The sequence below is a fragment of the Anneissia japonica genome, unplaced genomic scaffold, assembly GCF_011630105.1.
Source record: "Anneissia japonica isolate Jap-2015-1 unplaced genomic scaffold, ASM1163010v1 scaffold1696_len571195_cov180, whole genome shotgun sequence".
Lineage (NCBI taxonomy): Eukaryota > Metazoa > Echinodermata > Crinoidea > Comatulida > Comatulidae > Anneissia > Anneissia japonica.
The window spans coordinates 393,807-407,470 of NW_022695941.1; the positions used below are offsets into that span (position 1 = coordinate 393,807).

The window sequence follows — 13,664 nt, forward strand, 5'->3', positions numbered from 1 at the left end:
TTCATGTTTTAATAAAATAGTGTTCTAAAGTCTACTCCGTTTCCTGTTTTTCTTTCTTCTTTATTATCCATATGAACACACGTGGACTCCTCTTCATGTTATATATATATATATATATAATAATATATATATGTATATATATAATATACGGTACAAAGTTCCTTTTATTTCAGTTGTATGTCTCTGGTGGGAGTCGAACCTGCAACCTCTAGCTGTCAAGACGATATTATCGCGTAATACGTCACACAAGTCAAGTTTGTCAAACTTAAATTTTGAAAGAGTGAACAAACCTAAAACTAGAAATAAGTGATGGTATAAGCCCTAAGCTTTCTAAAGGTCACTTGTTTTGTCTAAACCCACATTATGTTCTGACAAACAAATGCGGAAATCAACAGACAAATCCGCTTTTAGGTTTCTTCTAATCGGTGAGAAAGCTAGGTACATTCACATAAATTTTCGGATCGGAAAGCCTACCGAACCGATGAGAAGATCGAATCAGTTTGTAAGAACATATAGAGGCTCACGTTAAGCACATCGGAAACGGGGTTCCGAATTTCGGGTCGGATCCGATGTAAATGCAGCTTAAAGCGTTGCTTCAGCCATCAGCTTACTATTTCTACCTTTGATACAAATTATTGTCTGAGCAGTAGGGGCCTACTTCCAATAGCACAGTACTTCAACACTCGATTTGATTTAACTTGTTTGTTTTCGTTTGACCTCGAGTTCGTCAAAAGTTCATATACAATTTGTTTTAATAAAGTCCATTTCAATTATTATTAGTATTAACTATTCGGCCCTCACTCATGGAGTTTCTTTTTTAAAATATGCACCTAATTCAAAATAATTATCCTATCCCTCGATGACGACATAGAGAATCATTAGGTAAAGTCAATACCAATAATAATGACAATAATATAGGAATACCTCATTTCGATTAGGCCATAATGTATTGAATTATGCCTATGTCTATATACATCGAATTCATAGATTATAGAAAAACGGGAAAACATGACACTTACGTTTATATTGAACCTTATTTACCAGAAGCGTTGCTGGCGATATACTGACTCGGATTTGTAGTTCCCCGTCTTCAAATGATTATATATAATTACTGTATAGAACTTCTCTTGTATTTATTTATAGAGAAGTTATGCACGCTCCAGAGACTATCGTGAAAGACGGTAAGTACCTTTGCATCAGAAAAGAGGCTTTGATCTGAACACAATAACCACGTTCTAGACTACGTTGTCTGTATTGTGACAGGACTTAATAAAATAATGCTTATTGAGATTCTGACCTTTTGCAGCTGTAATCCTAACGTAATGAACGAAGCCAACACCATCATGAATCTCTCTATGAGCTTAGGCCTACTATTCCAATCCTATTTTCATGACATGTGGAATAGTTTCGTTTCAGAAATATTTATTTGGAGTGATGTGAACAATGATTATTTTTTTTATCCATTCATTTACCCCATCGCACTGTTTAATTTAACTCAACTAAATTAAATCACATTAAGTATTATTGATGATTTTGTGGTCTTTTTTAGCTAACCATTCAGCAATTTATGTCAGAAAAGACGAATTAAACTATTAAACATCAGAGTCTATTTTAATAGGTGTTCTTTTTGTTAGTAGGCATAAACACACCGAGAGACCATTTGCCGCTGTTAAAAAGCGTGGTAAGCTTAGGCCTATTCAAATATGATATTATATTTACAATTCATTATTTACATTCCCTTTGGATCGCGCTTCGTATCTCTAATCATGGAGCTCTAATGGAATGGTCCGTCTGTATTATAAACGTCAATGTGAAGTCGATGGTCTTTCCGTTGTTGACAAGCTTCCAAACCTAACGTAAACTGTATTTACAATAGGCGTAGGCCCCATTGATCACAGCAAATTGGTAATGGTAGGGGGTTTTGCTTGATACGATTATTACATCATTATTCTAAACACAACACTCTGTTATTGAACTATGTGTTTATGTATATTATAGTAAGGCTTTACAATGAAGGCCTATAGATCTCTAAACTGTCTTGCGGTAATACTATAATTTTATGTATAAATAAAATCGTTTTTACTACTACGATTTATCGTTTTCCCATGATTATGACGTTATTTGTGAAAATATTGTTTTATCGTATACACGTTTAAGTGTGAAAACTTTTATTATGATATGAACAATTGCGTTTTAGCTTTTATCGCTAATCGTTATCGTCATAGTGTAAACAGGCCTTTAAACTACATTCACACCAGATCCGAACCGAAATTTGGACCGCGTTTCCTCGATGAACAATATTATTAGGCGAGGCGAGGAAACGCGGCGCACCGGCGTCCCAATTCTTTACACACTGATTCGATTTTTATTAGTTCGTTAGGCTTTCCGATTCTAAATCCGGATTCGGTGTAAATGCATTCTTAGTCATTCTCATTATAATGATGATGATAATGTTTATAATTATTGTAAACATAAAACATATACGGTAATGAATTAAGTCAAACTTTATAGTTATATACATACTTATTTTAATATTTTTTCGTTTGAACATGATATATTATAAAGTACAATTGTAATTACAAACTTCTACGAAAATATATTATAAAAATACATACATAAAAAACCCTACAGAAACATCATCTCCTATATAGTTAAGATTATATACCCATATATTTTTACAATTACTTGGTCATAGCGTATAAGGCTAGACCCATGCACTTTAAACAAAACTACACCTTATTTAACTTATTGAAAATAAATTATAATTATAGAGTAAATAGTTAAACAGATAACATAAACTTAAGTATTATCAAAGAGGTAGGCTTCGTAATTTCAGGCATTTATTATCCTGTATTACTATTATACTAAATTGATGGATACATTATTTTACAATACAATAATATTGTAGACCTACCGTAATCAATTTATCCAAAAATTCCGATTACGAACAAGCAAATATATTGACTAATTGATTGATTGATTATTCCTATTGAACTTGCCTTTCCGCACACGGACTTACGATTCGAAAGGTGAATGCAACAATATTATTAGAACTTTCGTTAATTGGTGAGTAATATTTAATGAAAGCTAATCAATTATTAAATAAATCAATTCAATTTTTGTGATTTTCAATTGTTTATGTGGAATAGGCAGTATATAATTAGTAATCATAATTTTAATAATTATCTTCGTAACCATTTATTTTATGAATAAATTTGCTGTCATTTCTTTTTTTCTTCTTTTTTGGCTTCCCTTTTATTGTTTTAATTGTTAAAAGAGTGTTATGCTGTTATTCTGTATTTTATCATTGTCTATATTTTTGCTTGCCATTTTTATATGTATGTTTGTTGTCTTGTTTTAGTTTGGAGAGTCTCTCGATAGTAATTAGGTTTACCTGAGGTTATCCTCCGGCTTGCGTCTTTGTCTATTTGTATTTTATATTGCCTGAAAATAATAAATAAAATGAAATACCTCGTTCTAACACGGAAAAACAAACTATAGGCTTGGGCCTACACAAACACAGTACAATTAACAACAGTAAATATATGATAAATGATGATAATTCAAAATTTTCAACTGATTGTTAGATACAATTATCAAATAACATTCAAATGGTTAAACTGAAAATATGCTACAAAATTATTATTAGGGCCTATTGGAAGCTCCAAATTCAGAAAAACGACACTGAATATACAAAACGACATAATACATAGGCCTACATTAACTGGAAGAACAGTGAAGCCGGGCACACTGCGCAGACGGTCGTCGCTTGACTCGACTCCATGGAACGCAACGAGACGCAGCTCTCAACGGATCGTTTTTAATGACAATCCATTTTTAATGACTGCCATCGACAATTAGCAGACGGCGTCGACTCGTCAAGCTCTCACATAGAATGGAGATGGATTTGTCGGCCGCAGTTGTACGGCAAACGGACGTATGCACCCGGCGTACCGTTTTACTGAAGAGGCCACTCAGTAAAAGAACAAATAAATACAAGTAAAATAAATACTGTAAAATACCTTTGTACATTGCCTGACGATGATCATTCGATACTAAAATGTTATTTAGCGATATGATGATTATCTCGACGCCTTGAAATACGGCATTTAGATTAGGACTTCATTATATGGGTGTGCCTATAGTTCGACTAAAATTAACCAAGAACCAGCAATCTCTTTGTGAGCTGCTCAAACTTCAACTTAAAGTACAAGATTAAGATTCTGTGTATAGGTTTTCTATACCTGAATTCCAGAGGTGGCACCAGGATTTGCTCGACGGGGACCGACGTCCCCGACTGGGGTGGGGAACCGATGTCCCAGACAAAAAAAGTGGGCGTGTTCGGGCGTCGCTCAAAATCTCTCGAAAGTGTTTCAGGGAAAATACATAGGGCCTATACATTTTACATAATCATTTTATTTCTCGACGTATTGTGGTTTTTGTCCAAGACAGGGGTGGGGTTAGCTCTCCCCGAAGGTGGCCCTGGACCCGGCCCCCGCTGGCGCCACCCCTGCTGAATACATACGATGATGAGTAACATTTTTTCATAAAGTTTAGTAATAATCATATTTATTATTTCTGAAACCTTCATTATCTTGGCCATAATCATAATCAACTTGAGGGCGTGGAAGACCGTTTGTCATCTGGGCACGCATATCCGATATACCAGTGTAATTACTTCTTTTCTTTCCATAGTCCAAAACAGACGCGTTTCCATTTTGTTTTGGTCTTCTTTGTCGCTGGTTCACTGGGTAAAGTGATTCAGATCCATCGAAATGGTATGGTTCTTGAGGAGGACCTGGATCGAGACCACCACCACGTGGCAAAGAATCATCTCGGTAATCCTGCATTTCGTGTTGGCTTCGACGAGTGCTCGAACTTCTGGAGATGGCCGGGCCTACTGCAGGTCGGGCTCCGTAGCGGGCGTACTTGTTAAGCATAGACTCAGCATGTTGATCCTGACGGGTGGTATAGGTTGGTTTCCTACTCCAGTTATGTTCATGGTGGGTTTGTTCGGTCTCTCGTGGCCTAAGATGATCTGCAATCAGATCGTCATTGTATCTGCTATGCCGGTTAGGAAGGCCACCATTTTTTAAACCATAATCAGATTGATGTGATTTCGGAGACGACCTTTTCGAAATCATATATGGTGCTGCAAAAGAAAAAAAAAATAATCAAATAAATGAATGCCATGAATTAAGACAGTTAATATCATGAGTCCGGTATAGCCCAACTGAAGCAAAATTAACACATCAAAGCCTGGAGGGCGGTTTTGCACAACTAACGCCATCCATGACGGCGGTTGTGACAATGCAGTAAGCACAACCAATACAAACAGTATGGAATTTCAAAAAGCCCACATCCAAATATTTATATTTATGTATTTAAAATTAAGTAGGGCCTAATTTCTATTCGATTGTATAGTCTGTTTAAAGCCGGGCTCTTACTGCGCCCGACGGTTGTCGGCCGACGCGATTCTATGAAGAACGCAACGGATCGTTTTTAATGACGATCCGTTCAGACGACCACTGACAATCAGCAGACGGCGTTGCGTGGTCTAGCGCAGACAGGGAGCGGATTCGTCGTGCTACGGTCGTACAATCGTCGTACGACGCAGTGGGTGGCCGGGTTAATGCGAACATGATATTTCTGCAAAACCAGGACTTACGTCTATACATGTCGGATTGGCCGTCATTTGGATCATCTGGATAAATTCCTTCCTCTTCGCTCGTCTTTTCAAGCTTAAAGATAATGAATAAATGTGATTTACTAATAAACCCAACTGACAAAATATATAAAATAACAAACGAAACGCCAGTAACCTTTGGTCTTCGCATCAACCAGGAGACCCAAGTTAGAATCTGGATTGCAGAGGCGAACTCAATGGGTTCAGTCTGCCCCAGACCCCATATTTTTTTCCCAGTTACAAAAAGAAATTCGGAGAAAAGGGAAAAAATTAAATCCTAAATATTTCATGTTTGAGAGTGCTCAAAGAACCACGGCAATAGTTTACTTTGGCTTTAATGCTTTTTCTGCGTATGTATATATATTTATATGTTTATTTATATTTATGTATTTAGAATAATGTAATTTCTGTTCGATTGTATAGTTTGTATAACTGTTATGTCACCTACCGTACGTACTATACTTTTGTATATATATATATATATATATATATATAGGCCTATATATATATATCGCGTATGTTTATAAGTATATATATATTATGTATATATATATATTATATATATATATATATATATATATATATTCTGTGGGAACGTGCATTATCTGATTTCTCATTACACACTGTATATTTGTACATAAGTATTAAGATATTATCTTTGCTAATGACCTCTGTTTATACAAATATATATATATATAACATATATATAACATATAATATAATGGTTATAATGAGTATTACCTGATCTTCATCTATCATGGTGCACGAACAGTATCCAATAATAATAAGACACATTGTTAAGACAAAGATGAAGCATGTTAGGCCTAACTGTATTCTCCACAGCCATTCTCCCGTGTCACTCTCCATGGTGAGTGTCCTATTGAAAATATCATGATAGACGTCCCCTTTGTCTCCAAACAGGGCTAGGAGCTCTAAACAGATGTAGGCAAATGAAGCAATGACTGATAACGTTGAAAAAACTGCAATAGCTATACCCTGAAAGAAATATCAAAATAGTGTATATTACATTTGAATGACACATTTATAAATCGACTACCTCTTTATTTATATACATGTTAAACGGTAAAGTAGAGGAATTTGTGAGTGTGAAAACAATTGCCCCAACACCGGAATTCGAACTCGGGACCTTCTGCTGTCTATGCAGAGGCCTTAACCAGGCTGAGGCTATCGTCAGGAGTTCGAATACGATTGGAGGCAATTCATCTCGCACTCTACGGTATACCAATACAACACTCGTATTTGACACACACACACACACACATTAAACACAAACGACAAGAAGAGATCTCCAATAGATAGTTGGTCATTCAATATTAAATAAATAAATCGGTGAATTATTAGAGCCCTGGTTCTCAACCCCCACCCGCCCCCAAATAAAAAAAAATATCTTTTTTACACTATCTACTTAGAATATTTGATTAGCGTTGTTGTTGTTATTATTCTTTTTGTATATTGTATTAAAAATCTGAATAAAACTTACCACGGCTGAATCGTAGCACATAGTTCCCATACAAATACCAAAGATCATAGGAACAGACATCTGTTGAAGAAATTATACAATAAGTCTTAGTTGGTATATCTTGCATTTGATAAAGGTTTATTACACGAATATTACAAATACCGATATTGCTCATTGGATTTGTATTTGAATTTATTTTTGGTGTAAACACCAATGATAACCCACGAGATACTGGAGATTCTCGGAGATATCATGCTCTCTACTGAGTGCTCTTGTTTTTAATATTACTTACCAGTACAAGCGCAATAACAGGGGGTGTGTACCAAAGAATAGCAATTTCCCATTCGTTATCTATATTAGTGTTTTCGTAGATCTCACAATACTCGATAGCACATGCTAACCAGACACCAGTATTGCACAACGCTGCCAGTAACGCTACGATGCTGACAACCAGCACCGCCGTCTTTCCACAGGCACCGTCTTGCATCATCGTGTATATTGTGGTAGAATTTGTTCAGAATGGAAGCTTTCGACTCTGAAAAAAAAAATCAGACTTTGTAGTAGTACCGGTAGTAGTGGTGGTGGTGGTGGATGTGGTGGTAGATGTGGTGGTGGCGGTGGTGTTGACGGTAGTAGCAGTGGTAGTAGTAGTGGCAGCAGTAGTAGTAGCAGCAGCAGCAGTAGTAGTATAGGTGGTGGTAGTTTTGGTGGTACAGTAGTAGTGTAAGTAGTCAATATAAAAAATATATAATAATACGTATTATCATTATTATTATTATTATTATTACTTTTATTATTATTATTATGATTATTATTATTATTATTATTATTATTATTATTATTATTATGTAATATAATAATATTATTAAGAATGTATAAATCCAAGTTGGGAAACGTTTACCTTTAGATTTAAAGCTAACAATATAAAGTACCTTTACTTGACCTTTCTAAAAATACTAAGCAGCTTTAGAAATAGTAGAAAAATACAAAACCATTAAATAAGTTAACAATACTTTTGAGATTTATAATCATGGTTGTATTATACGCTCTAATTAGATTTGGTAAATCAAGCGACAATTCTGTTAAAGTGACAATGGGACACAGTGTAATATACACTTCCTATCCAAATTTTTGCTGCTGGTCAATTTTTTTTATATATATCGGCGGGAAGTCCCTCAGATTAATACAGGTCACAGATTATAGCATTATGTGTAGACCTCTAGGTAAATTAAACAGTTTGTCGATAGTCACTAATGGGTAGTAGATCAGGTTAATATGTTATTAACCTACGTACAGCACCAACACATCCTTCAACTTACGCAGTGGTGCAGTTACTGGTTTGGCATAGCAGCATGCATGCTCTGCTTCAAAACCGGCGCGATTCCGCCAATTTTCGGGGTTATTAAAATGACCCCTGACTGATATAATTATAATTAATAAAGCCCTGTCCAGACTATCACATTTTATTTGACAAAAACAGGTGGCATGCCTAAATATGGTCATGATAACATTATGACCATATATAGTCACACGATGGGCATACACTGGGCGGATGCAGGATTTGGCGATAATAGGGGATGCGTGAGGGTCCACCTCACTGCCCCCACCATGGTTGGGGCTAAGGGAATAGAAAATTTTGAGAATAGGGACCTCTCAGGCGTTGATCCAGAGTTTTAGCTCGGTTTCCAAGAGTCGCTCACCCTATCGCCGACAGCCGTGACAGTTGTGGTTCACAGACGAATCGGGGTGCCTTCCCGAATGCGCAGGGCAGCTGCAACGCAATCGGAAAGGTTGAACCAGATTCAACCTTCCCGACAATTGTCGGCGACTATCGCCGATAGGGTGACGGTGAGCGATTATATGGAAACCGAGCTTTACCCTGACTATCGCACATAATTGGGTCCCTGAGTGGGCGGGGTCATGGGAAGAGAACGTAATGTTTGCTTGTTCCGTCGCTGGAAGACTATTTTAGGCGTGGGGCGAGGGGTGGGGATGGGTGGGGGGGGGGTCGTGGTTTGCGGTAGTCTTGGGGTTCTCCTAGCTTCGGAAAGTTTTGTTTTTTCTAGCTGCTGAGAAATGCACTTACGTGCCTTACGAAACTTCTATTGATGAATCATAATACACACTGAATTAATAGATTTCCCACATTTTAGCATGGACAATTAATAATTGCAATGATGAAGATGATGATGATGATGATGTGATGATGATGATAAGAAGGAGGAGGAGGGGGCATCGTAGCAGGGGATGACAGTCTCCTGTGCAAGGTTAATTAACAGGCCCTTTGATACGAGTGTCAGCCGAGGTCCGTATCCCGAGTCCGTCGTCACATTTTCAATGCACACAATCGGACAACAGTAATTATCTATAAGTTATATAATCAGTACATTCTCGACTGTCATGAAAATATCATACTGTATAGGCCTATCTAAAACATTACGTTATATGCATGCTCGGAAGCGGAAAGTTTAACTTAAGAGTTTAATATATGTTTTATGTTGTTTGTTGAATGGTCTTTAATGATATTATATTCTAATATGACCACAACATAAGGAAGAACACTTTGTCCCCTAAAAAGTTCAGACACATATACATTTATATTTCCTTAGGCCTAAACTAAAATTTTGTTTTATTGTGTTTGCTGAATGGTCTTCTTTGAATATATTACTGTCTAATATGACCACAACATAACGAAGTCCATTCTTAATAGATAGTATAGATTGTTTTTCAAAATCATTATACACATGTTAAATCCAATTTTTTTAAAATAAATAAAAAATACGTTTTCATTGCACGCGCCGAGGTGGAAAGAATAACCTAATAATCTTGTTAATAATGTGGTTGTAAAATTAATCTTATGACCACAACTTTTAAGTTGGAACTTCAGAAAAAATAATAATGCATTTTTATTGTACCGCCACCAGCTGGGAAAGTAATTAAATGTGCATAAATGTCTTCTGTGATTGGTTGATTGCCAACATTTCAATGCTTTAAGCCTAAGTGTTTTATGGTCGGATATAATAATGCGTAACTCTCATAATAAGTTCCTATTTCGAAAAATTGTTTGGAGTATGATCACGTTCCATGATTATATCCACATGGTGCCCCTACGCCAAAATTTCAAAATTGAATAAATTGCGTTTTTGAGTAGATTAGGCCTACTGGTTAAAATTTTTACATTTAAGATTTTATTTTTAATCACAAATTTATATTCAGTACATTTTCGACTCTCTTGGAAATGTGGACCTAATCAAATTTGGTTGGGTGCGTTGTACACGCTCTTCGTAACACCCCACCTACTGGATATACGGGCCTGGAAACTTTACATTTACTTGCCAATTAATACAGATTTATACGCTTATTAGATATCTTCTCAATTTCTCAGTATTTTTTAAAATAATTCTTTTTCCACTTCCAACACTGTATGATTTGAAATTTACATGCCATTCACGTCGTTGCTCTTCTTCAGTTTCTGTGTTCATTTTCAGTCTCTCAGTGCTCAGTGGTTATTTTTTACTTTAAAGGTTAAAGGTTATTCATATATTGCGCAAAATACGAACTTTCTTTTTAGATGTACTGTTTAAGTGTGTTTGTAAGTTTAAGATCTAGGTCTACAGGTAGGTTACCAACTCCATGAAAGACTCGTTAATAAAAAAGTAATTAAAATAATATGTTTCCGCTTTGGTGTAATTTTGGAACAACAAAGTATAATAATAATAATAATAATAATAATAATAATAATAATAATAATAATAATAATAATAATAATATTAATAATAAGAATAATAATAATAATAATAATAATAATAGTAATAATAATAATAATAATAATAATAATAATAATAATAATAATAATAATAATAATAATAATAATAATAATAATAATAATAATAAAAGAACTCAACAGTGTACCGTACGTTATTACAGTACGGATTTAATTACAGTCCCTCTTTCATTAATACTTAGACAATGCAAAAAGTTTATTTTGTCTATATATTTTTGTCTTTGGTTTAGGTAGGTGGTATTTCTGACAAAGAGTTCGAATTCGCCAGACCACCAGGCACTGCTATCACTTTATATTGGCGAATGGTGTGAAGAGGTCTGGACCCGTGCCTGCCTCTAGGTGCCCGGAAATTGCACTCTCATATTTTACAACAATACAATACTACAATTATTTTTCTTGATACAATTTAGGGGGTGCGACCGCACCTCTGCAACCCTCTACACCCCTCTGCATCCGCCCCAGATACAACCGGTTTTTGTCAAAGGAAATTTGATAGTGTGGACAGAACTTAACATTAATGATGCTTTATAAACTAAGTTTAATTTCGAGACTTAAGCCCCGTCCAGACTAACACCTTTTATTGGATAAAAACATGTGACATGCCTAAATATGGTCATGATGACATCACATCATCACCTTACAGTATATAGACACACCATGACTATATATGGGCATACAACGCTTTTTTGTCAAAGAAAATTCGGATTTGAACCCATTACCATGCGATTGGAAAGTCAATGTCTTAACCACCAATATATACACAAACAATTACCACTTGTCACAAGTCTTACTTATGTGTGGTCTATTATTTTTTTTAAGGGACACGCCTCAGTCAAACAATCATGTTAGTCAATGAACTCCATTATGATGATATTGGTTAGCCATTCTCAATCACAATAGCGATATCTCGGAAGTAACATTCATTATTTACACTTACTCGTTCCCCCTCAATTATAATTCGGATTTAAACTGGTTTGTACACCAATCATCGTAGAAAGGCTCTATAGGCCTACCGTTTGTTATTTAATTTAAACTGGATCATAATACAAATTCAGAAATTGAGGCCTACAGGTTATAATCGTATACAGAGTCCGTTGGTCGTAAATTCAAATATATTTAAATATTTAAATGAGATAATACTTCAACTCTTGTTCGCCACGTTGTGAAAGAACTCTCCATGAATGGGTGATAATTTCCAAATGAATGCCTTTATTGTAGGTCTACAGTGCTAGAATTGTATTCATTCTTACTTTCTGCTGCTAACACTAAAATAGTATACAAAACGAAACTTGATGTTAATTCAAGGCGAATTGTGATATTTCTTGTATTCTATTTCCTCAAAATAAGCAAAATGCAAATATTTGTTATTATCAAAGAAATACCGTGTGATCGTATAAATTTCATCAATATACCGTACATTTTATGTATATAATAGTAAAGGAACATTGGTATTTGTTAGAATTATAAACACGTTAGAACATATCAACTGGCATGGAAAGAACGAGGTTGATTTAGGCTTAGGTTTAGGCCTATTGCAGATCTTCAGTTTTCTAGACGGAACTTTCAGTGGCATTTTCTGCAACACATCATACATGTAAATTTATAGAACACAGGCATATAACCAGTGTTTCAAAGGGGGGTAGAGAGGGATTCCTATGAGGCCCAGGAGCATCTAGGTGTCCTAGTCAGAAACAAGGAAGGAACTAGAGCTGGAGTATCCTAGCATGTAAATGAGGACTTTCATTAAAATTTAATTTTGTTTTTTTTTAATTGTTTTTTGATGGAAGGATTGGTAGGGGGGGGGGTAGTTTGGTTCTATGAGAGGATTATTCTCAAAAATGGGTCTGGGTAAGTTCCTAAGCCATAGTAACTTCCCTGTGGACTACTAAATGTATTTCTAAAGCTGAAGTTGAAGAAATTATCTATCACGACCTTTAAAAGTGAAACGCTATTAATATCAACGATTTTTAAACATCATTAAAATAATTTCATTTCATTCATTTATTTCTCACTGAACATACAAGTACACAATGCACGATACATTAAAACAGTAAAACAAACCCAAAATAAAAATTGGGTCATAAAAACATTAAAAGACAGAGGAAAACCAAAAACCTAACTGAACGTTACAACAAACGACAAATTAAATATAATACATAATAAATACAACCCAGATAGTAAATAATTCTTAAAAACACACATGCTCTTTCGTGCAACGTAGCCTACTCCTATGATCATTGGAATATCTTTTACAGATTTTAGTTTACACATTCAAGTATCTTATTATACTCCCTAGGTTTACTCAAGAAACGATAGCCCAGTTGCCTTGTTATACGGAGACGAACACAATATTTGAACATACACAAGTAGTGTATAGTGCACTTACTGTCTTAGCAATGTCAAGAAATTGAATGGGATATCGAGCTGTTTATTTTAAAGCAATATTTGAAGACTAGGTGTTGCTGATTTGTGTGGGAACACCCATGTCTAGGCTTATAAGTTATATAGGGCATATCTATATCCTTCAAATGTACAGATTGTTTTCCTCTTTCTCTTGCTTTTGCGGTAAACCCACCATCATCTTTAGGCCCTATCCCTCAATATGTTAATTGTCAACACTTCAGAACGACACTCTCATAGACTATATATATATATATATAGACATATATATATATATATATATATATATATATACAATAAAAACATATATATAA

At 35.1% G+C, this 13,664-nt stretch overlaps 2 protein-coding genes across 2 annotated transcripts in view; both read right to left on the reverse strand.

The window, feature by feature from the left end:
* The window catches only part of LOC117101641, a 7,870-nt gene extending 6,673 nt beyond the window's left edge, over nucleotides 1–1,197 (reverse strand). Inside the window, exon 1 of the mRNA XM_033241656.1 lies at nucleotides 1,020–1,197. The gene's annotated coding sequence lies outside the window, so the exon portion shown is untranslated. The remainder of the gene's footprint in view (nucleotides 1–1,019) is intronic.
* Nucleotides 1,198–2,511: 1,314 nt separating this feature from the next.
* LOC117101642 overlaps nucleotides 2,512–13,664 on the reverse strand; it is a 12,153-nt gene continuing 1,000 nt past the window's right edge. Inside the window, exons 2-6 of the mRNA XM_033241657.1 lie at nucleotides 7,459–7,701; nucleotides 7,188–7,247; nucleotides 6,428–6,682; nucleotides 5,669–5,741; nucleotides 2,512–5,152 (exon numbers count right to left, since the gene is read on the reverse strand). Coding sequence (XP_033097548.1) covers nucleotides 4,554–5,152; nucleotides 5,669–5,741; nucleotides 6,428–6,682; nucleotides 7,188–7,247; nucleotides 7,459–7,656 — 1,185 coding nt within the window. The 5' untranslated portion in view covers nucleotides 7,657–7,701 and the 3' untranslated portion in view covers nucleotides 2,512–4,553. The remainder of the gene's footprint in view (nucleotides 5,153–5,668; nucleotides 5,742–6,427; nucleotides 6,683–7,187; nucleotides 7,248–7,458; nucleotides 7,702–13,664) is intronic.